The following is a 23,645-nucleotide window of genomic DNA, read 5'->3' on the forward strand; positions in this document are numbered from 1 at the left end:
AACCTTCCCGCCCCGCCCACGATCTTAGCAACAGCAAACGTGTATCATCACTGTATCGTTAGTTGTTATGCATTAACTCTATGATAAATTATTTTCTGCAAGCAAGACAAGGACGTAACCAAATAATTGGAAGGAAAAAAAAGCAAGGTCGAAATTATCTGACAACACGGCTTCATGGCGATGTACGTTATCTCAGGCAATTACCATTATTAGGCTCCCGGGATTTTTTTTTATCTGTTGTCGGGTAAAATTGATGGAGTAGGCGAAAAAGCTTTTACAGGCGCATATAATGTGACATAATCTCCGTCTGATGGAAATTTGTGTGCAACGGAATTATTAGAAGAACGTTTTGTATAAATCATCTGTAAAACGTAAAAAAAAAAACCAATTCAGGCATGAAATTGGACAGTGGCAAAAAAATCCGGAATTTGGGTTTGGTACGTCCACAAAATCATCCCAAGAATTAAAAAAAAGTGATCCCAAGAATATAAAAAAAAGAATTCTTTTTACCTATCTTGACATGATCAAGCTAAATAAAAAAATGTTTTATAGTTTAAAGCAACAATGCATTTTTAAATGTTAGTTGAAAGTTTAACAGTGAGAACTAGCGGCATCGAAACAGAAGAAGCGAGTAGTTTATTTTCCAAAGTATAAAACTATACTACAGGCTAATTTTAAACTTCCAAACCCGCACGCAAAATAAATTCAAGTGTTGGTGGTTTCATAGATCGTCTCCGAGCCCAAAGATTCCGGCATGAGGTTTCACAATTTTTGGTTAAATTTAATACTAAGTACAAAACGAAGCTTGATATATTTAAAATTCGAAAATCGAATCCAGACGTGCCGGTGGCCTAAGTGGTAAGGCACAGAACTTGTACTCCGGAGCTCGGGGTTCGAATACTGAGGGCGTATTTTATTTTCGATTTTATTTGCGGCGATTCTAAGGGTTTTAATTATAGGAAGTGTGTTTTGCACTGGGGGACCCAGGTAGCGCACCCGGTAGAGGTGCTGATCGGTAAGCCGGCGCCCCTGGTTCGAGTCCCGGCTGCGGCAAGTCGGACTGGCTGCAGGGAAACCTGCGGCCAGTCCGAGTTTTGTATCGCGTGTCTACCCCAACTATATAAAATAAAATAAAATAAATGGAATTTTACTCTTTTTTATTATAAATAAATAAAAGTAAAACGAAATAAAATGCCAACTAGGTACCTCGTGGGAATTGAACCCACAACCTTTCGATTGAGCGCTAGGGTGCCTTCCACTAGGCCATCGCACTCTTCGTACTTAAATTGTTTGGATTTAAATTATAAAGATTCGGTTGCAACAAGCGAACCAAGAAATAAGTCAAGTCCACGCGCATGCGCCTTTGTATTTCGTAAACCGCCCAAGTTGGCACGCATGCGCTCTTCTCGTATCAATTATAAAGCTCTGAATATTCATTAGGAATTTGATTTACTGAACGGTAGGCAGTGAACGGGGAGGGCGCACTAATAAAAACAAAACATCACATTAGTAAAATAGAACTGAACACAGTTTGTAACTTAATCAAATCAGGTTTTTATTTCTGGTAAAGGGGACAAGCAGCAACTTCTGGGAGAAAACTTAAGGTCTTTTCCCCCAAAAAAGTATTGATAAAGGTTATTATCAAGGCATACAATCCATCCTGTTTTGGCTAAGAAAAAACCCAAACTGTGACACATTTCTGTTGAGTTTGCCGACAAAAACATCCAAGAAGTATTGATCAAAAGTTTCCTTTTCAGTAAAAAGAATAATTTCATCCGTTATGCACATGTACCTTTTCAAAATTAAATTACATAAATTAATCAAAAGATGTTTGTAAATTTATTCTACGATGTGTGCGTGTGGTTTGACACTCACAAAAAGTTATAGTTAAATTAAAGACTGTTCTCGGAGATTTTATAATATAAGTTTGCAAAAGAACTTCATTTTAATACTGAAAAGGCAGAAGAATATCCATGACAACTTCACCCTTTAATATTCAGTTTCGTTAAAAATGGGCGTTAATTTCTGAGTGATATTAAAGGTGATATTACACAGAGTTTTGACAAATAAAACGGACATTTCATGACTTGCAAACAAAAAGTGAAATAGATTCAGACATCAGGTTAACCTAAACAATCTACATAAAATGAATAAGACAAAACTATCACACTTTGTGGAAAATAGACTCATTACTGGGTGGTAAACAAGCACGAATATGCAAAACACAACTTCAAGTAACCAATGGCAACAGAAAACAAGATCATGTGACACGAATGCCATGAGTAATACACAGATTTGAAAATAACAGAAACGACGTTTTTTCAAACCCACTTACATTTGGAAATATAAAGAACTTAAGGGGGAAAAAAACGAGACATGAAATCAGAATTTCCAGCTGTGGGCAGCCATATTGGTCTTGTTCCCAGAGGCCTAACATTGATGATTATGTCATTTGGTGCCAAGTTAAAGGCACCAGTTTAATTTACCAGAGAGACTTGTGCCCAAACAAATTCAAGAAAGCAAACCCTTTGAAAGTAAGCAGCTGTTAAACCGAGACATTAATTTGAGGGGAAAAAATGGCCGCTTGAGATTAGAAAGTCTTGCGATGTTTGAAAAAAAAAAACCACTTCAACATTTTGATTCCATCAGACATTGAAAAACATAGCAAACCGCAAAACAAGCAAACTCTCCGATGTCCAAAAAGGTGTTTTTCATTTAAAGCAAATCTCTTCGATGTTGGTAAAAAAAATATGTAAAAAGTCCCACTATTGTAGAAAATGAATAGTCCGTTACACATCAGTTTCAAATGAATTCTTTCTGTCTGAATCAAGATAATTTTTTTTTTGGATTTTACGGCCTAGGCTAGTGGGGCTATAATACTACTTTGCCAATTGACTTCTCAGAAGAGCAAAAAAAGGAGCAAAATGCAGTACGGGTCATATCAAATTTCAGCACCTAAAAATAGTTCTTTTAAAGCACACTTTCAGAGTAGAAACGCAGTGTGAAAAATAGACTTTGTCCATTATTTTACTGCTTGTCCAGTGTCAATTTTCAAAGGCATTTTCTTAGTATTTTTTTGTCTCCCTTTTTTTCAGTTGTTAGTACAGGTTACAGGACGAACAAGTGTTATTTAAATATCACAATTTCTTAACTACTTAAACATGTATAAATGCAAACGTTTGATTTTTGTTGTTTAGAAATGAGATAATTATTTTCGCAACTACAAATTCAGCCTGTTTTATAGTTTGATTTTTTTTTGTTTAACAAAATTCATTGTGTGTTGATTATGGTTTTTAAAAACATTTTACATCATTTTTGTTCATGCAAAAGAAATATTATAAATACAATTCAGAGAATTCATTTAATGGGCAGAGATTGCAGATGTTTTGCTTGCACGCTAGAACAATACTCTACGTGGACATTCATGTTTGTTTTACATCCGTAAGAGAAAAAAATCCCACTCAGAAATATAACAAGGTGTGTGGTTCCTACAAAACATTGTTATATCCCTTTCTAAGAAAGAAGGCAAATTATTAAAATCATAGAAGAATGCAATAAAAGTGTACACAAAATAATTCAATTGAAATCATTCAAATTCGAAGACACAAAAAAAATTGCGTAACTTACATTTAGGGTCAAAACATTGGAAACTTTTAAGTCAAAACGACTTCAACTGACATGACCATATTCAAATTTAAAAAAAAAAAAAAGAAGAAAAAAAAACTGACAAAAAAACAAAATAAAAACCCAGATTCCTTATTTGAAAGTGCCAAGACCGATACTTCGCTCAATTTGGCAGCATGGTTTGAAAAATTCCAAGTTCACCATGTCACATACACTGGATAAATTTCAGCATGACCCCCAACACCTGAACTTTGGCATTTGACCCTTTGAACTAGCGAGTTAACCACAAGCATTCAACTTATCAGTGGTGTATTTTTTTTAACTAGTTGTTCATACAATAAACTATAAAGGATTACACATTTATACCAAGAAAAAAAATCATGAATCAAACAGAAATTTAATAGCTGGACATTTTGTGCAAAACTTAAACACTCAAAACGGAACTAATTTTTTTGGAAAAAGACGAGTGAATTTTGGAAACTTGGAACTTGGGAGACAAGAAATCAGCCATTCTTTTTCTCAGTTATTTTTCTTTTCTTTTCTTCAGAGATTGATCAATAAAAACAACCGAGAGTGTACTAGTACTGTTCTATACTGACCAATAAATAAATCTTATATAACATACCAGAGAAATTGTTTGGGGAAAAGCCAATCATGAACATCTACGTGAGCCTTGTTTTGTGAGGTGAAATTTACTGCGGGACAAAAAATCAACCAATTCTTGAGAAATTTTCCAAACAAAATGGAGCTATGTGTCCCTTTGTTTTTGAGGAATGGAACGTTGCAATTTTTGGGGTTGAAGGTAAAATTCTGAATGTCTTCTTGCCAAATGAATAAAATCAAAAAAAGGCAAAAAAACAAGGATATTTTAGGAGCTGCACAATCAGTAAGGATCATATTGGTTAGATTTTTGGTTTTCTTTCTGTAGTTCTACACTTTTGGCTCAACTTCTTAGTGTGTGCGTTATTGATTAATATATTGCTCTATGTGAAGAAGTACTACTCAAATATAATTTCCCCAAAATATCACAAAAATACAATTTTGAGAGTTATAAAGTGATGTGTACCCAATATTTATTGATCTATGTTAAAAGGTGAGGACATGCCTTTAATTCTTGATGTCGCGTCCCAAAAGCACAAGAATATTGATTTTGGTCTGGTACCCAGACACCATGTATTAACTGAACTGCACCTCAAGACAACAGACTGAAGCCACTGGGTCGCCATCTTGGGAGGCCCAAAACGTACACAAAACCGTGTCAGACTTGATAAAGCATGTGATACTGTATGCATTGAACATATGTAGCAGCGGCCATTGGAGGCTCAAACAGTGACTCGCGCATGGCTTCACTTGTTCATGTAAGGCAATGGGCACATGCACAATCCAGGCAATAATGGAATCAGTGATGCCACACACATGTTCTGTGCTATCTGACAATTAAACCGTTACTACCAATCTCCATCTTTTATGGTCTGGTGAATTTGTCTTATACCAGGAAGTAATATTTTTTTTTAGCAAGTGTATGGATAGATAAAATTGTGCACATTCCTAAAACCGCAACTTAGTTGAATTGATCCTATCTAAATGAAGCATTTTAACCCTAACTTCCCCGACATTTTTGTCAGGAAGTTTTCCTGAATCGGCCAAAAGTATGCAGCATAACTGCTGGCAGATCGCACATTAACAAAATTGGGAAATTAAAATCTGTGTAAGGTAACCACAAAATGAGGTTATGGTTTTTGCCAATATTAGGGTACTTAGAACTAAAATGCTCCATGCTTAAACACACATGTATGGTATACGTACTCCCACCTGTACAACTTAACAAACAAAAAAATAATCAATTAAATATGTGGTTCACTAAGAACAAATAAATTCCCTGCTTAAATTCATTAACAAAAATTCTTAATTTTGGGAGCTGGACGTTATGCTTTTTTTTTTTCGTTGGAGGTGGTCATACGTGACCTTGTTTTTTTTAGGGAGACATTTTTTGAGCGGTGTGTCTCTACTGGATGCAGCACGGCTCCTGTTTGTTCTTCTTGAGTTTTAGTCTCATCCGGGAGCGATACTTCTCCAGAAAGGCTAGCTGTTTAGCGTTGATGGCACCACGGCGTTTCCTAAAAGGAGGGAGAAAAAAACCCAAGAAAATAGACAAATGGTTAGACGAGTTAGTTAGAGGGACATACCGGTACTCAGATAAACAAAAGCGACAAAAAAAGAGTTCCATTTACATGTATGCTATTGAGCTTATTTGAGGTCAGTTAAAATTGCCTGCACAATGTGTGCCTCAAACAAATTGTCGCTCATTTGGGGGGGGGGTATTTTTGCAGCTTTGATTTTTCATGAACATACCAGATACACAAGCATTTTTTTGGATAATAATAATCTTGAAGATGCACCCTTTCCTGAAACAAAGCTAGAAAATTATATCACCTGAGCCACATGGGGATTCCCCCCCCCCCCCCCCCCCCTTGTTTTGGGCCAATTTTAAGGCAGATTTCTGGCTGGGGCCATATTGGGGGTCACCCAAATCAGGGAAGACATCTACAATTGCTCTTTCGGAGATTACCTTAAAATTGAAATAAAGAATATTTAATGGAAAGTTCCAAGACTAGGGGTCTTCAAAATTTGAAAAAATGCATGCGACACTTAACGATGGATCACTTTTGAATTTGAACCCCCCCCCCAAAAAAAAAACCCATTAAGGTGGAGGCATGATGGGTATTATTTTCCTATATTCATTCTCCACTACAGTATTGTACCAATGCACCAAAATTAAACTTCCATATCAATTTTAATCTCAAGATATGGGTCCTTAAAGATGGTGATTTATTCTATGGGACAATCAGTTTCCCCTTTTTTGGCAAAGTTCATTAATCTTTATTCTACCACAACACCGTAACAGAAAGCAATTTGAATTTTTGGTTTCCACCTCATCTATAGAACAACTAACAGAACCTTTCCACCAAGTTTGAGCAAAATCTGTGACATATGGTGCCATGGCCTGATGAAATGGCATGGAATGACCTAATGACATACATGTAAAAGGTGCTTTTGAAATTTTGGAAATCGATGATCGTGTTCACTGTTAAGTTAAGAATAAGAAAGTGTTTTCTCCAAATACTGGACGGGAAAGAATTATTTTAAAATAGCAGGAAAAATACAGCATTGTTTTTATTAAAAGCCATTCCTGTTTATGCCCATGTGTACACGGGTTACTTCCCTGTATAGTTAGTGAAATCAACACTTGTTTTTTAATAAAATGTTTCATAATATTTTGAAACATGAAAAATTGGTTTTCATTAGAGGCGAGCTGTTTATTGTGGGCTATACTCCTCTGCTCATGTATCGAGAAAAATATTTTGTTTCCTGTTGATAGTTACCATCCAAAATGTAAACAGGGAAAAAATGCTTTATGAGCTGCAACCAGGCGCTTCAAAATACTTATTCTTCAATTGTGCGTGGGATCAAGCAAAGCAGGGTGACACGCAACACGTCCTGTGTGGTTAACAACTCTTGTGACATTGATACTGTCCGAATAAGGAAATATCTTCACAAACAACCTTATCAAAATGACCTCTGATAAACATCGCATGCATGTGCGGAAAAAAATACCAACATTTCTGTTTTTCACTTTGTTTTTCCCCGTTTTTGAGCAAAGTACAATTTCTGATGATGAAAAACAAAAAAACTGCAAGTATGCAGTAATGACACTTACAGAGAGCTCATAATTATCTAAAACATTTGTTTTTCCCCCATTTTTGAGCAAAGTACAATTTCTGATGATGAAAAAACTAAAAAACTGCGAAGTATGCGGTAATGACGCATACGGAGAGCTCCCAATTATCTAAAACCTCTGTTTTTCCCCCGTTTTGGGGCAAGGTAAAATTTCTGATGATGAAAAACAAAAAACTGCAAAGTATGCGGCAAAGGCATATTTGTACCAGCAAAACAAATTAAATCAAAACTGAAGTGCTGTAATTCACCCTGAATCCGTACATTTGTTGCCTTGGCAACCAAAACCACGTACATACATGTACGTAGAAATGTGTATGCATACTTGCCCTTCCTACAGACATACTACTTGTTGTTTGTTGTTTTCGGACATGCAACTCTTAACAGCATATGTAGAAAACACAAAATGACAGAAAGTGCTGATCCGAGGAAAAATTACATGCCTGTGTTTTCTTCATTCAGGAAAACAGTCCAACAAATTTTTCTTTGCCATGCCATTTTTTTATCCCAGATTTTTGACAAATGTCAGAGATGCGTTTTGGGTTAGTTTCTCAATACAGTCGAGTCTCGTTAATACAAACTCGTTCGGACCTAGCCAAATTGTTTGTTATATCAGAATTTTGTATTAAGAGGAACATCAGTCCCATTCATTGTGCACATAAATGCACAGTCGGGACTAAGGCTTTATGTTTGTTATAACCAGAATTTTAACAGAGTTTGTACTAACGAGATTCGACTGTAATTTGTATAAAAGATTTTGGCATTTCTTTGTACCCATCGCCATATCCAAAGGTGGCCACTTGATCTCTATTTACATGCATGCAACTGGGAATTAAGAGGAAAAAAACCCAGGAAATTCCAAACCGCACAATACTTTGTACAATGTTTTTCAATTTGTGACGGCATTCATGAGAAGTACAAAAATGAGGAAATCAGCGGATCCGAGGAAACGTTGCATGCCTGTATTTACAAAAGTCGACGAGGAAATGCAAACTTTGCAATGCATTGTGGGTAGCTCATCGCCAAAATAAATGCATGTTTGTGTGTTCTGTGTAAACAAGGTTTTGAATCAGGTCACTTCCTGAACAAAATGTAAGCCAATGAAAGCTCAGACGTCACCAGAACGCAACGTCGGTTCCAAGTTGCGGGGTACCAGCTGAACGTAACGCTATACTTACTCTCTTATCAAGGTGACGGCATCCTCATATCCCATGCCTGCCTCCATCAGCGCCACGGCAACCAGCAAGGGGGCACGCCCTAATCCCGCCACGCAGTGGACGGCCACGCAGCTACCTGGCGTCTCGCTAAAACGTTTCTTCAACATATCCAGCCATTTCTCGATGATATCGTTGGTAGGCACTCCACCATCGTCAAAGGCCCAGTCCTTAAGAAGAAAAAGTCAACAAGAAATACATTGTAAAAGGCACAGTGTACATGAAAAACTGTGTCAAAACAGTTAAAAAGGAGACAAACTATACAAAGAAATGCACAAATAGCTTTAACCCCCTTGGCCCTTTTTGTTAAGAACCATCCTCAATCCTCCAAAACTTTGCAATAACACCTTAATTCTTCAAAATTGTCAGACAGTCCTGCCTCAAAATGCATTCATTGTCAATCCTCCAAAATCCTCCCCATCCCAGAATTTTGCACTCGTGTTTAAATGAAGGATAACCAACGCCTAAATCATTCAAAATCCTCAGACAGTCCTGCCTCAAAATGCATTCACCCTCAATCCTCCAAAATCATCCTCATCTTCAAACACCATTCATCCTCAATCCTCCAAAATCCTCCTATGCTTCAATCACCATTCATCCTCAATCCTCCAAAATCTTCATGTGATTCAATCACCATTCATCCTCAATCCTCTAGAATCCTCAAAAACCGCCAGGAGGATTTTGGAGGAGTGAGGAGGGTTAGGGTTAATAACAAAAAACCTGTACATACACGTATAAAAATGTTCACAAAAAAACTGTCAAAAATAGTTCAAAAGAATGGATAAAAAAAATAGTAAAAACTGTCTATAAAAACAACAGGATTTGGAACAGAAGAGGTGGAAAATAAAGACAATTATAAGTTTTTTGTCAGAAACTTTTGAATTGGAAGACCCACAAAAGTGAAACGTTCCAAAGAATGTGCACATGAAATTTACTAATTCCACTTGTGGGAAGTGTTCGGCCATAAAATGGTGCCTGATTAGGTGGGGAAAAAACAACAGCAAATGGCAGAAGTTTTAAAAGAATGGGCACATTAAATAAATAATTTTCTACTGTTGAGCTGACAGCTCCATGACAGGGCAAATTCACATTCATGTAAGGCCAAAAATATGTCTGCTTCCGATTATATGGCATTTTACAATAGGGTAGGTACATGTACATGTAGGTGGGGATTTTTTTTGTGGGGGGCGGGGGGCATTGTTTTTAATTTACGATCATATGGAGGTGTCTGCGTGTAGTCAAGGGTAAAAGGTAGTAATTGATGATTTTCGGTTTTTTTCTCATTTTTCCCCAAATTAAATTAGGGTAGGAGCTATCAAAGAGGGTAGGTATAATAGTAGGGTATAAACCAGAAGCAGAACTATTATTTTTTGGGCCTAATGTTCTTGGGAAATTGATGAACAAATAAAGTAATATTAGTAAACAAACAAATTAGTAAACAAACAGGCCAGTAACAAGCAAACCTACCAGGACTTGTATTCCTTCATTCTCCAGTAATTTGGTCTCGTAGGTGGGCTCGCAAACTCGGGCTACTTCAACTATGTCTCTCTTCTTCAATTCCTAGAAAGCAAATACAATGATGAAAAAAATATCAGGGCTCACTAAACCACAAGATCAATGATTCAATACCAATTAAAGATAAAAGTCAAGATATTAAAGATATAATTTTTTGCACATTTTTGCCAAAAATATTGTCATCCAAAATATCTTTCTGATCGGTTTACAGAGCAGCCAACAACCAAAAATAGATACAAATACATATATCCATTAAAAATTTCATGTTTGGCTTATCAATTTTAAGCCTTTAATAAGCGGAAGTTTTATTTTCGGCCGTGCTCAAAACCAACCCCACATGTGCAGCGCCAGAGATAATAGGCATAAGAACTCGGCAAACAGTCGGCTGTCCAAAACCAACAGGACATTAAGCGTAACAACAACAGGACTGGAACGCTTGCAAATATTGACTGTGCGAGGGCTTAAAATGTAGGCACTGGCCTGAAAAATATTTATACGCAGAAGTCTTCCTCAAAACAATAGGGAGAAAAACCACAGGAATTTTTGCGAGGCATGTCTGGGCTTTTACAAAGAATCATACAGATTCGCCAGAGGAAATTTTTAAATCCTATTTTGTTCCTGTGTTCTCCAACCCTAGATTAGGTTGGTTTTTTTCACAATAAAAATTGAAGTTGAGGCTTCAAAAGTGGAAGGAAAAAAAACCGGCGATACGGATGACATACAAGTTGGGTTTCTAAAAGCAAATTTGTTATTTTGTGATTTGTAATTTTGTGTTGATAACATTAGGCCCAAAAAAAATACTTCTGCTTCCGATTACATGGTATTCTAAAATAGGGTGGGTAGGTAGGGAATTTTTTTTTTTTTGGCCACATTTTTTGTGTGTACAATCATATGGAGGCGTCTGCGTGTAGTCAAGGGTAAAACTTTCTCATTGTGTTTTTTTCTCATTTTGCCCTTTAAAAAAAAGGGTAGGGGCTGTCAGAATAGGGTAGGTAGGGAAACCGGAAGCAGAACTATTATTTTTTTGGCCTTAACAGAAGTGACGAGAATGTACAACTATGTACTGACTATGTAGTATGTACATGAACATGTGAATTATAACTCTACTTGTTCATGTTAACAATGACATACATGTACATGTACATCATGTACCCCGGTATGCGGAAGAATAAACTCAAAACAAATCTTTATTAAATTTTCAAATAATGTTCATGTTTTTTGCAGCAATTTTTGTCTGATAGCAAGTCAGATGTTTACAGTCATGTATGTGCTTCCTATTGTTAACGAATCGGCCCTTGCACGTGACGTTCAACCCCATCTGGTAAATTACGAAGTCTGGCAGCCTCGTAATTAAATAGAGATGATCCTACGCTTCCGCGAATCTTTTGAGCCGACCAATAGAGAAAAAAAATACATCCCTGCATGAAAATGGCACAATTGGCCGAAAGCTGAGTCTAAAGAATTTTGAAAAGGTCAAACTGTTGTCTTCGTTCCCCCCTTTTGTGGCAATGTTTGACTGAAACCGTCTCACAAAAGCGTGACTTGCTGCCTACGTCTGCCTAATCGCGGTGTCTTCGACTTTGTGATGTCTGCCCCTTTTTTCCTTGCACGGACGATTGAATAGGATGGGACAGGCATTATGCAAAGTAAATTTAGATATTTTTTTTTTGCGGCGGGCCGCTGTCCCCCCGAGGTGCTGTGTTTGGCGATACAACAACAATGTACGGAATGAGGCGTGTGGGAAGTTGGAACTATAATCCCGTCTCCGAGCTGATCGAGAGAATTTTCAGAAAGCTGTCGGCAAGTGTTCAAGTAAACACGGCCCGATCTAGTTTATGTTGTGGTAATCACGGACTAGTGTTTAAGCTACGACCCTTGTCCACATTTTGTTTTCATTTCTTGACCATATATTGCTCTAGGCTGTTTTTGTTAACAACCTTTCGGAATTGGAACACTCTTTAACATTTTACAATAACCTACAGCACATAAAATTGGGTCAGAACGTTCTATGGATAGTAATTGTAACAGTTTTTTTAATCTACCAAAATACTGCAAAACGTGTAAGTGGAGTTTTGATGAATGGTGTCAGTTCTTAGATGTACGAACTTGAATGTGAATTTGTGACTTCACAGAAAGTAAACGCTTTTGGAATAGGCAACAAATTCCAAGTCAAATTTCGGTACAGTTTTTACAAATGTTTGATGGAAATTGATGACATGAAAATTGTTTTTATATTCATGTGTGTTTGATGTTCACACATCACAAATTGTTGTCTCTGAAATTTGTTACAAGTTTTGCAAAAGTCGAAAATATTTTAAACTTTGCTAATTTGCATTGCAAATACTTCCTGTGACATCATAAATTTGCATTCAAGTTACTTTCATGTGTACATATGTGTACTCAACTCAGAGAAAAATATTAATAAAATAACAAATTCATAATTTTTTTATTCCTTACCTTGATGAAATGATCCAGTCCATTCTTGTCAGGGTTGTGGATGATAAGAAATCGTGTATGTTTGTAGATAATCTCGACGGGTGCTGGTCGCACGCTTCTGGCCATGTTGATACTGTAGTTCCTCATAGGATCACAGCGACGAACGAAGAAATGTACAAAATACTAAGCTGGGCGCGGAAGGGGGTAGGTAGTGGTACTAGACGTCCAAGGCAAGATATCACTCGCGTTCACACTCACACACACACACAGCTGACGGTTTGGGGTCCCTCGTAGACGAGACTTCAGATCTCCGATCACCGGTTCGGCTTGCTCTTAACCTTCGGGAAAGCAAGTCCGCAATAGCCAGCTCCCCTGACCGACCAGTCCCCAACTTGGTACCCTTGCCAGGCCCAGGCAGTCGCCCTGTCACCGACCGTCAACTTACCCCATCCGTGGTGTCCAGAGTTTAAGTTCTGTGCAACAGCTCTCGCTGTGCCGTGGCGAAGCCCGCGCATGCAAGCGAGGCCCCGAGAAAGCAGATTGCACGTGTCGTACGTTGCTTGCGCCGAACCCTCACCGAGTCGTGGGGGTCCAGAAGCGTTCAGTCTGTGTCTCACACGAGGGCGCTTCAGAGAGTACGGGGGAAGCGACGGCTGAAGTGTCCCACGTGTGCGAAACCAGAAAGTTCGGTTACAGTTTTTACTTGTGCTGGCTTTGGCAGTATTCGCCTGCAATTTTAGCAAACGCCATAAATGCCGAGACTGGGGCAGTAGAGAACTGTTGGAGAAAAAAACCCAGAAAAACAAATCAAGTTATTTACAAATTTCGTATAATACTCTAGACTTAACTGGAGACCCAATGAGAAGCCATTTCCAATGTAGTGCCTTCTTTATGCACATTTTGTCGCAAATTTGAGGTATGTATTCAGTTTGCCAACCCTACTGCCCCAAAAAAGGGCTGTTTTTGCGTATACGACCAGCGTGCCATGTCAACAATAGCTGATAACCATGGTAGCAAGATTAGTCTTATAAATATTTAAAAATGTTTCATGATATATACACTGTTTATCTTTTTAACAACCAAAAAAAAATCTGAGAAAAGTAAGGGGAAAAAAGAGGAAATTCCAAACCACACAAGACTTTGCAGTGTTTTCCAATTTGTAATGGCATTCATGAGAAGTAAAAAACGAAGAAATCTGCGGATCCGAGGAAAAGTTGCATGGCTCTCATTTATACACATCTACAAAATAAAAACGTCATATACTCCATACTTTTAATAGTTGGCCACATTATTCAAGACGAATCGCCAATGTTAGCGAAGTTCGACTATTGCACAACCAAAAACACGCTGCTTGCGTAAGTCCGACGTACAATGCATCCACTCTCGTCTCTCACATTACCTAAACCTGCGAATCGTTGCACTAATTCAATGACTTTGTGACTCACGAACCACACATGTATGTGATGCACAGTCTCAACCTAATGCATGCCATACCACACACTGTCTGGCTTACAGACATAATGTACATACATACCGGTACATTGTATATTTGTATACAAATGTACATGAATGTACATGTATACGTACAAAATGATGTACATGTATGTACACACAGGTTCAGTACAAATGTTAGAATTGTTCAGTGAAAATGTTCAAAAAATGTACATGTTCAGTAGATTGACGTACATTAATGTAAATTGGGGTACATGTATAATAGGCCAAATTCCTCTTTCAGTGACGACGAAGTTAAAGGGTCAATGAAGTGAATTTTTCTTACGAACATATTTTGTCCAATTTGCTACTCCTCTTAAATGTATGAAAAATATTTGACATCCCTTTTTGGCTAATTTGATTGAAAAGTGCACTTCTTTAAACATTGATGTCATTTCAGGAAGTCACTGTTCAGTTTAGGGTTTTTCTGTTCAAATTGTGAACCCCAAAATTTGCTTGTTGAAAATATTTGTGAGAAAAGTTTGCTCATTGGCTTACCTTGTACTGACCCAACAAAGAATCACCAAAAAAAAAGAAAAATTACGACAGAGAAATATCCAAAATTCTGGCAATTTTTGGTGCTGAAATAGCTGTAGCATTGAGGTTTCTGCCTGAAATGACATCACAATTTGGCTCATGAATATGGAAATTTGCACTAGCAGAAAAACCAAAAGGGCACCAAAAATACCCTTGAAAATGGCAAACCAAAAATTAAACATAAGGTTAAATAGGACACAAAGGTGTATTTTCAAGGATTGCATAAAATTACATTGCATGGGCCACCAATACATGTATGGACCTTATAAACGAGAAAGCCATTTTGGACTGGTTCCCTGAATGTATTTTATTAATTGTGAACTGTTGAATGGGATGGTGCCAGACTATTTCTACATTCTAGCCTCACTTTCACTTTTTTGTGGCTTAAAACATTAGGGTATTTTTAACCACAAATTTAAAATTATTCATCAGAGCAGACTGGTATAATGTGTAATTCACTTTATATGTCACTGCTTTCATTTCTCTTCGCAAGTTCCAAAACTGAAGATTTTACCTCACTTTAAATTCAATATGGCCGACTCGTGAATAAGGCCCATGCTGTAATGTAAGCATGAACAATGTAGTTCTGTGTAGTGTGGCTTACACAGCTAGCTGAGCCTGGCGGATGTGTCTAAGTTTCCCATGAAAGGAGGATCTTTGTAACATGAGCCAGTCATGTTTATCATGTTGGTGGTACATGTATGCTGGACATTCAATCAGCAAATTAGTAAACAGGACCAGACTTACGATTTTTTTCCTCTGGAAGTCAACATAACATGCCTACAGTCTCGAGTATAGGTTGTAGACCTGTAAATCGACTCCCATAGACCTCAGAGATAATTACGCGTACTTCCAAAAATTATTTAAAATACTCACAACTCTCCAAGGTGTTTGAGACACCCATCATATTAAAGCTTATTTCGTCATCTTTCATTTTCTGTTAATTTTCGGGTGGTAATCCGATGACTTTTGGGAGAAAATTCCATCCAACTGTCCAAAGATGATCACCCCTAAAAGTAGTCCTGTGGCCCATCGCCATTTTGAAAAATGATGCCTGCGCTCCATTGCAAAACAGAGCCATTTTAGGGCCCAATTTCATCTGAAATTTCTCAGAAATAGGAGCTCACAATCCTGTGCACGGCTTCCACCCACCTTTTTTTCACAAACCTTCAAGTTCATGGTCCACAAAATGCGGTAATATCAAAGAAATTGAGGGCAAACAAAACGTGTACATGTACAAACATGTACACTTACATACAGCTTGCACATGTACATACATGTACATGTGTACATGTACCTAATTTTTTTAAGCATTTTTCCTGCACAACGGGCTACAAACAAACACAATTTTCTAGCCAATTCAAACAACACATGCTTACGAAAAACCGATTGCCAGTCAAGATGTCGTGTGAAGTATATTACCACTGACTGGTCCCCTGCTAATTTTTGCGGAGCATATGAATTTGCAAAACAATAATATCAGCTTTGCACCTCCATGCCCGAGTGGACAGAAATCCCTTTAAAGCACACGTACCAGCCAGCTGGTAAGGTTATCCGCACGGCTAAAAAAATTCCCAATTAAAAAACGATCATGAGCAGCAGTTCATCAACTGCAGATTAAATAGATACCAATAACGTCAGGGACGATCTTCAAAAGCTCTGGCAAGGTAGGACAAATTCGGCTCAATTAAATTTGAGATGGCTCGGGGCAGGAAGACAAACGAAGGACAAATGGTGACGGGGAGATTATAGATTAGAAATCTCCTCGACAAGTCGACTGTCGTGGACATGACGCAAATTCGATAGCTTCCTCGAAAATTCGAGGGGATTTTGTTTCTCGTGGATGAAATTACGGAATTGAATGGAATCGAATTGCGACCTTTGAATTGTGTGGTGGCACAAATACACAATAAACAGGGAAGTGCAGGTACAGATAATAAATTACAGAGATAAAGTTTCACAATTTTTAAAAAATGACAAATATTAAGGGCAGTTTGGGGTCTGTTGTTGCATCTTGTATCCGTACACAAATGCACATGTACATGTACAAACTGTATGTTATGCAATTATGCAGGGCATTTCCTATAAAGTTGGTAGGATTTAAATTCAAATTATTTTTAATAACATAATTTTTGTTGATGTCTTTAAAAACTAAGGTAATTTCAGCAACAACATGATTTTTTGTTACACGGTATGCACCTCTTTGGCCCAACTCATTAGCACTGCACATAAATTGTGCCATTTTCTGGTAAAAATTTGATAATTTTAACCTCAAAATGCACCTTTGAATATCAAGAACATTACTGAACCGACAGTGTACCCAACATGTGTATTTTGTGTATTATGAAGACAGAGGTACTTAGTACATTATGAAAATAAAGTGACAATCTGCAAAAATAATCTTCGGCCTGCAAGTGACCCGTTTAATCACTCAAATTGTTGACTGTCGGAGCCAAGGTCAGCTGCGTGTACGACTAAACGACTCATAACACACTAACACAAGATACAGCAATTCCTATTCGCAGGACGCTTGGAATTTCTACGTTCGAGGAAGAGTGGACAGGCCACGCAATGAATTATCAATCATAATGAATTGCTTTATGGAGTTGTTAGGGCGCACGACCGGCTGCGGTGTACATGTATGGTCTTCAGGGATCGGTATACTGTACATGTCAATGCATGCGCGACCTCCATAACTATAGATTTTAGATGGATATTATTTTTGTCGTCATCATGTGCCACCTTGACATCTTGTACTGAAAAAATAATGTACATGTACATTGTATACTTAAAAGGAATGTACTTGCTGCAATTTTCAGTAGTAAATGGAAATGGGGGAGTAGAATGTTATTTATAGCAAATATAGTTAAACTGACTTGTTTCACGTTTTGGGCTTGAAGATGCTGGAAAAACCAAGAAAAACATCATGTTCTTGTAGTGTACATGTAGTTCCCATACCGCACTTAAGATGAAACGGAGCAGTTTGTCGACTTTGGGGAATTGTAAGGTCAGAGAATCAGTCTGGCAGGCTTGTACCCCTTCATATTTGTGTGTATTCAATTGCAAAGAAAATGCGGAAAAACTAATTATGAAAAATTAAGAGCAGATTTTGGAAAAAAAGCCAGTTTTCTCCAACGCTGGTCGGCCGACCAGTGTTGGAAATATACCATTTTTCTTGAAAATGTCAGCCCACCAGAAGCCATTATTTTACAGGATGCTTTAGACTGTCACTCCCTAACAAACCAGTAAGATATTTCGTGATAATTTGGTCATTTCGTTTTCATGATGTTTGCAAATGTTGTATCTTCCCTTTGATGTGTTCTGTCATTTAATGTGTTCTGGGTACATGTAGCTAGTGAAAATAGGTTTTTCAAATAGCAAATGAATAGTTGTAAAATATATTTTAGACTTTCCCTTTTCAAAGATGGTTTAATTTTAGAAAACAGATTTTCCGTGGCAACACTATGTTGTTAAATTATGTTAAATTTCTGCAATTTTCTTGAATGTAACCCTCCTATGCAAACATGCATTCTGTGCCAAGTTGTCATTTCAGTCAATATCAGTCAAGCAACTGTTTTTAACAGTTAAGAGCTCCCAGCCTACATAAAGTAGGATTGACTGGCTGTGACTGTTTATGTGACTTGATACAGTGTATGGTTTGGCTGTAGGTGATTGATAAGCCAGCTGTGCCTACCTATTATTTTTTTTAGACAATTTGAATATCAGAAAATTGAAAAAAAATCATCCTTCATATTTGGGGGGGGGGGGGGGTCTTAGTCTTCATTTCAAACTCTGCCCAGAAAATTCAGGTTATGTTGGAACCAACTGTATGAGATCATAATTTATTGTAATGTAAGGACTTGAAATCAGGGTACATGTAAATCCGTATAGTATGTATGTTTATGCACATTTTTGGTTATCAAACAAATAATCCTTTACACCTTGTTCATATACATGAACATAATTGACATATTTACATGACTCTGGAATTGAACACAACGAAATGGGTCAACAGGCCCTATAGCAACGATCAATGTTCATATCTAATCACATTGCGCATGAATGATTATCGAGGTCTGCTTCAATTATTCTATGCAACTACCGGTACAGTGTGTGGTCTGACAAAATTCCACAATGTACATGTACAACACTCTCCATGCACAGCAGGTACCTGAGAGGGTATTCTTTATTTTAATTTAGTAACAATGAATGCATAAAGCGTTCACTCATGACTATCCAAGCTTGAAAAACGTTATGCCACAAAATGTCCACCGCAGGGATAGCAGGCCCTAATGCTCCTTCACTGTTACTGCAGAAATGTATGGCATGCCCATGCGATGTCAATCACTGCGAGGAATTTGCATTCAAAACAATTTCACCGTCGTGTCTTAAATATTGCACTGAAAATTGTGCTACACATGTACTGCACCTGAAATGTCATTATTCTAACAATATTATACTATCGGGGAAAAAATGCAGGTATTTTCGATGGCATTCATACAGTAACACATGTCATCTGATACACCGTGCCCTCTGGAGACATGCACACAATAGGGAACAAAAGATTGTATACGTCTCCACATGGCAATTTCTATAGATGAATACGTCTCCACAAGGTTTTCACGAAATATGGATTTTACTAAAAAACTAGGAATTTCTACGGTCTGTTGATCTGTCGCAAATGGAAGGGCTTTAGAAAAGGGATATTAAAGGGAATGTACATCATTGGCTTTTGCTGTAATTTTCAGTAATGAACAATATGAGGGGTTAGTATAATAGATCAAATATTGTTACGCTGACATGTTTGAAGTTTTGTGTTCAAAAATGCTGGAAAAACCAAGAAAAACTAAAATGTTCAAGTAGTCTGGTTCCCTGACTCTATTAAAGATGATATGGATCAATTCATAGATGCCGGAAAACTGTAAGGTAAGGGAACCAGTCTAGCTGGCCTGCATCCGTTCATAAACATGTAACCAATAGCAAAAAAAATTTGGACTGAAAAAATGGTAAATTTGGAGCAGTAGTTGAAAAATAGTTAGGTTTTTCTAACGGTGGTCGGCCGACCAGCGTTGGAAATTTACAATAAAATACCACTTTTCTTGAAAATGACTTCACACCAGGTGCCATAATTTTACAAGATGCTTAAGACCGTAATTTACAAACATCCTAGTAAGGTATTTCGTAAAAATTTGGTATTTTGTTTATTCGATGTTTGCAAATGTTGTATATTCCCTTTAAGTCCGAATTTCAGCCAATGAAATTAATTCTGGTTAAAATAAGAGCATTTTGAAAGTACACTTTCAAACTCGAAAACTTTACTACACGAGAACAAAGAAATGTCTCCACAAGGATACAAATTTCAGTATGTGTGCACACAACATCTGCCAACCTTTAGTAGATATGTTTAACATGAGAATAAAGCCCACAGGAGTTTGTGATGACTTATTAATTTCCTACATTAACAAGCAGCGTGTGTGTACGAGGATGTATGTGTGGGATGCGTGTCGGATATCGCACACGCCCGCCCCTGACAAGGTCATAAACAAGACACACACATGTCAGGATTCAATTACGAGTAAAGAACATAGATCAGTGTACAACTACACAGGGTGCACTGGCCACGGCTTCGGGGAATGACAGCAATAGTGTACATGTAACACCCACGGAAAGGTCACATGAAGAGCATAGGGCACTAGCCGAACAAGCAAGGCTCAAAGTCGAGCAGCAAAAAGAAATCTTAACCCTAACTCCCTAGGCATATGTGCTAGGATGCATTGCCACCTCGATCCTGCAAAATCCCCCAGCTGCCTCCATGTAAAAATTGCATACAGCCTCAATCCACCAAAATCATCTGTTATTTCTGAATGTGGTCCTTGGAGGGGTGACCACTGCCTCAATCCTCCAAAATCATCTGTTATTTCTGAATGTGGTCCTTGGAGGGGTGACCACTGCCTCAATCCTCCAAAATCATCTGTTATTTCTTGAATGTGGTCCTTGGACTTGGAGGGGTGACCACTGCCTCAATCCTGCAAAATCCTCCAGCAATCACTGTCAATATGCTGAGGCAAAGCCAGTGACATCCTGGAGCAGTGCGGATTTCAAATATAATCTAGGCCCTAAATTTATGAACAGCTGAGCATAAACAACACAAGGTCCGGCCTGAGACCTTGACACAGTGCATCCTCAAAAATCAGCCACACATTTTTGCCATATGGCCACAATCCTGCAAATCCTTCATTTTGCAAACAGGACTTTGTAGGATTTGGGAAGGTTAGGGTTAAAGATAATATTTCAAGATTGTGACAGCACAGAAGTCAAGTTTAAGACCAAATTACAAATCCACAAAATCCAAACAATGACATTTTTGCTCAAGAAAATTCAAAAAAAAAATAGCCAACTTGTTGGACCTTGGTTAATGACACAACGGCTTTTGACACACCGCAGACGACCATGGGAGTGGGCGTACCAGGAACGGGGGCAAGTTCACAGCTTGTCAGTCGCCTACGAGGCAATTACGCCAAATTTCTGCTTCCTTTTGGAAGCGTGTTTTCAATCCAACCCATGCATGGAGAGGGACACCACACTGTTAAGCTATTTCCTCAACTTCCATGAATGAAATTGTCAGAGTTTGAGAGTTGAATTTTATTGCTCAAAAGACACACAATGTTGAATGCGTCTCTTCTTAGAACTAAGAAGTGACAAAGAATTGTGGATTCCAGGGAGGGGGGGGGGGAATAAATACAATGTAATGCAACGTACTTCAATGTAGTTCAATACAAATGCTAGAGGATTAGTAGAACTGAAGGAAATAAATACAATGTAATACAATGTAATGCAATGTACTTCAATGTAGTTCAATACAAATGCTGGAGGATTAGTAGAACTGAAGGTAGGGCTAGGCTATGAACTGTGATATTCATAATTCCTTTCCACACGCACTGTGGGAAATGCAATATCCTGCTGCCATGCTTTTCCACCGCTATGATTGTCAGTCATTGCAAATAATATATTGGTGGGGAAAAAATTGAGGCGTTTGAAGATGAGCCGTTCTGGCACCATTACTTTCCATGGGGCTTTATTTTTTCTATTGGGTATTTTTTTACATGTGGTTTAAAACATTAGTGTATAATTTATCACACATTTTTAATTATTCATCAGAGCAGACTGGTATGAATATGTAGTTACTTTATTTCATTACTTTCATTTCTATTCGCAAGTTCCAAAAATGAAGATTTTAGTACCTCGCTTTCAATTTACTATGGCCGACACGTGAACAAGGCCTATTTGAGGCTCTGCCATTGACAGAGCATAGAGGCGCTGTTTGATTTGGGTAAAGTATTTTGTATTTACCCAAACCAAATACTGTGTCGGCCATACCTCAAGCAGGCTAATGGAACCCTGCTCCTGATACTTGTAGGGTGTGGGGTGGGGTTGGGATCTGGGTTCAAAACATTGATGACTCCCTATCGTGCACGTCCACAAATGTATTACCACCCGACTACATGTATACTACACACTGTATATTTCGCCAATACACCTACCGCACATGGTACATGGTATGTACTTCCTGGTATTTTATAATCCTTCTTTGAATGTCAATAGCTTTATGGGAGGATCGTGAAGTTATGGGCCTCTCTTTAGTTTCGACCAAACTAGAGTCAAGGGTGTTTTTGTCCTTCAAAAATGGCATTTTCCACCTTAAGCAGACTTCTTGGAAAGAATGTGCATGTATGTAGTATCCAGACGCCTGTTCTTCAGTTGTGAAGGAAGTGTATCATACACTTTGTACACAACCAATACTATGGAGAGTCCAGTGCATTTTTTAAAGAATTTTCTAAAAAAAAAATTGGAAATGTTTCTCAGTCCCAGATAGTTTCATGTCTTTTCAACATTTTTGCAATGACCGACCTTCATTGAAATATTGTATAATGAAAAAGGTGGCGTCAGGATGCAACATTCTTTCTGACTTCTCTCAATTCTAATGACACTTTTTTTTGTAATTTTGAACAGTTTTTTGGGGTAGAAATTGGAGAGTTGTGAGTATTTTTCCCGAATTTCTGAAGTGGGAGCATTTACCATTGAATTCCTTCCTCCATGGTCTATGGAAGTTTATTTACTGGTCTGCAACCATAAAAGGCATAAGGCATGTAAGGAGCTCCATGCTCTGACCATGGAGGAATAAGTTCTTATTCCTCCATGCTCTGACCATGGGCATGGTCAGTGATGGAGGAAGGCCCGACACATCATGACAACAAAATAAAAGCAATAGGTTCCCCTAGCATGCCTAGTGTGCCCTTCACTAGTCAGTCAGTGTGCATTACTCCAACAAAAATATTGCATCACATCTCGCAAATTCAGGCACGCTTTCCCCTGATTGCGAAATTCTTTCCGATTCTAGAGCCTGGTGGGCCGGGCAAGTAAGTACCGGTACGGTGCGGCATCAGTGCACTGCTGCATTTGCAAAAAAAATAAAACTACACAAAGACTTTGCACACTGTACACTTGCATGGCAACGAACACTCATCTGCACATTCCACACAGTGTACCGGCACAAAAAATCGCAGAAAATCCACCCAAAACACTCGCCGATTTCAGAAAACATGACACAAACTTAAAACGTATGAGTGCTGTGATTACTTACTCCTGTTAATTGGCACATCGAGGGAGGAATTAATTCCAAAACAACGGAAAGAAAAGGTGTCTTGATTTCGCACGGACGACTCACGTCTGGTCACAAATCGTGATGGCGCGTGTAGTAAATGAATCGAAATGTCGCAATCTGCATACACGCGCGCGCAGTCCAACGGATTAACTACTACGCCCAGGTCATGCTGGGTCACCACGCAGTCGTACTCCTTTCGGTTAACGGATAATCCGGTTTAAGTATTTATAAACCGGTTCAGTGACCAAACAAAACTCATCGAAGCTAATTAAAGGTACAGTCCATCGTTTGTAATTTGTGCCTTTTGTCCGTTTGAAGCAACAATTGTGCTCAAAATCTAAAGAAGGGTGCTGAACAACTAACCTGATAAAGTTTCTGCTCAGCTTCAGCTGGGGAGTCAGGTTGGCGTAGTGGTACTTTCCTTGCCTTCC

General features: G+C 38.2%; 1 protein-coding gene across 1 annotated transcript; it reads right to left on the reverse strand.

Moving 5' to 3' along the window:
* Positions 1-1,534: 1,534 nt before the first annotated feature.
* On the reverse strand, positions 1,535-23,342 carry LOC119724389 (protein tyrosine phosphatase type IVA 1-like). Its single transcript, XM_038195419.1, has 5 exons — positions 23,194-23,342; positions 12,546-13,301; positions 10,041-10,133; positions 8,538-8,743; positions 1,535-5,741 (listed from the first exon to the last, which is right to left on the reverse strand). The coding sequence occupies exons 2-5, from the start codon at positions 12,669-12,671 to the stop codon at positions 5,630-5,632; spliced, it is 537 nt and encodes a 178-aa protein (XP_038051347.1). The 5' UTR covers positions 12,672-13,301; positions 23,194-23,342; the 3' UTR covers positions 1,535-5,629.
* Positions 23,343-23,645: the final 303 nt, after the last annotated feature.

This window comes from Patiria miniata, unplaced genomic scaffold, assembly GCF_015706575.1.
Source record: "Patiria miniata isolate m_02_andy unplaced genomic scaffold, ASM1570657v1 HiC_scaffold_18, whole genome shotgun sequence".
Taxonomy (NCBI): Eukaryota; Metazoa; Echinodermata; class Asteroidea; order Valvatida; family Asterinidae; genus Patiria; species Patiria miniata.

What these genes read in the sequence shown, in the direction of transcription:
- LOC119724389 (XM_038195419.1), bottom strand. Translation starts at nt 12,671, where the DNA reads ATGAGGAACTACAGTATCAACATGGCCAGAAGCGTGCGACCAGCACCC. An exon ending in ATGAAGGAATACAAGTCCTG is followed by an intron (nt 8,744 to 10,040) that starts GTAGGTTTGCTT and finishes TTTCTTCTTAAG; the next exon opens with GACTGGGCCTTTGACGATGG. An exon ending in GCCGTCACCTTGATAAGAGA is followed by an intron (nt 5,742 to 8,537) that starts GTAAGTATAGCG and finishes CCCTCCTTTTAG; the next exon opens with GAAACGCCGTGGTGCCATCA.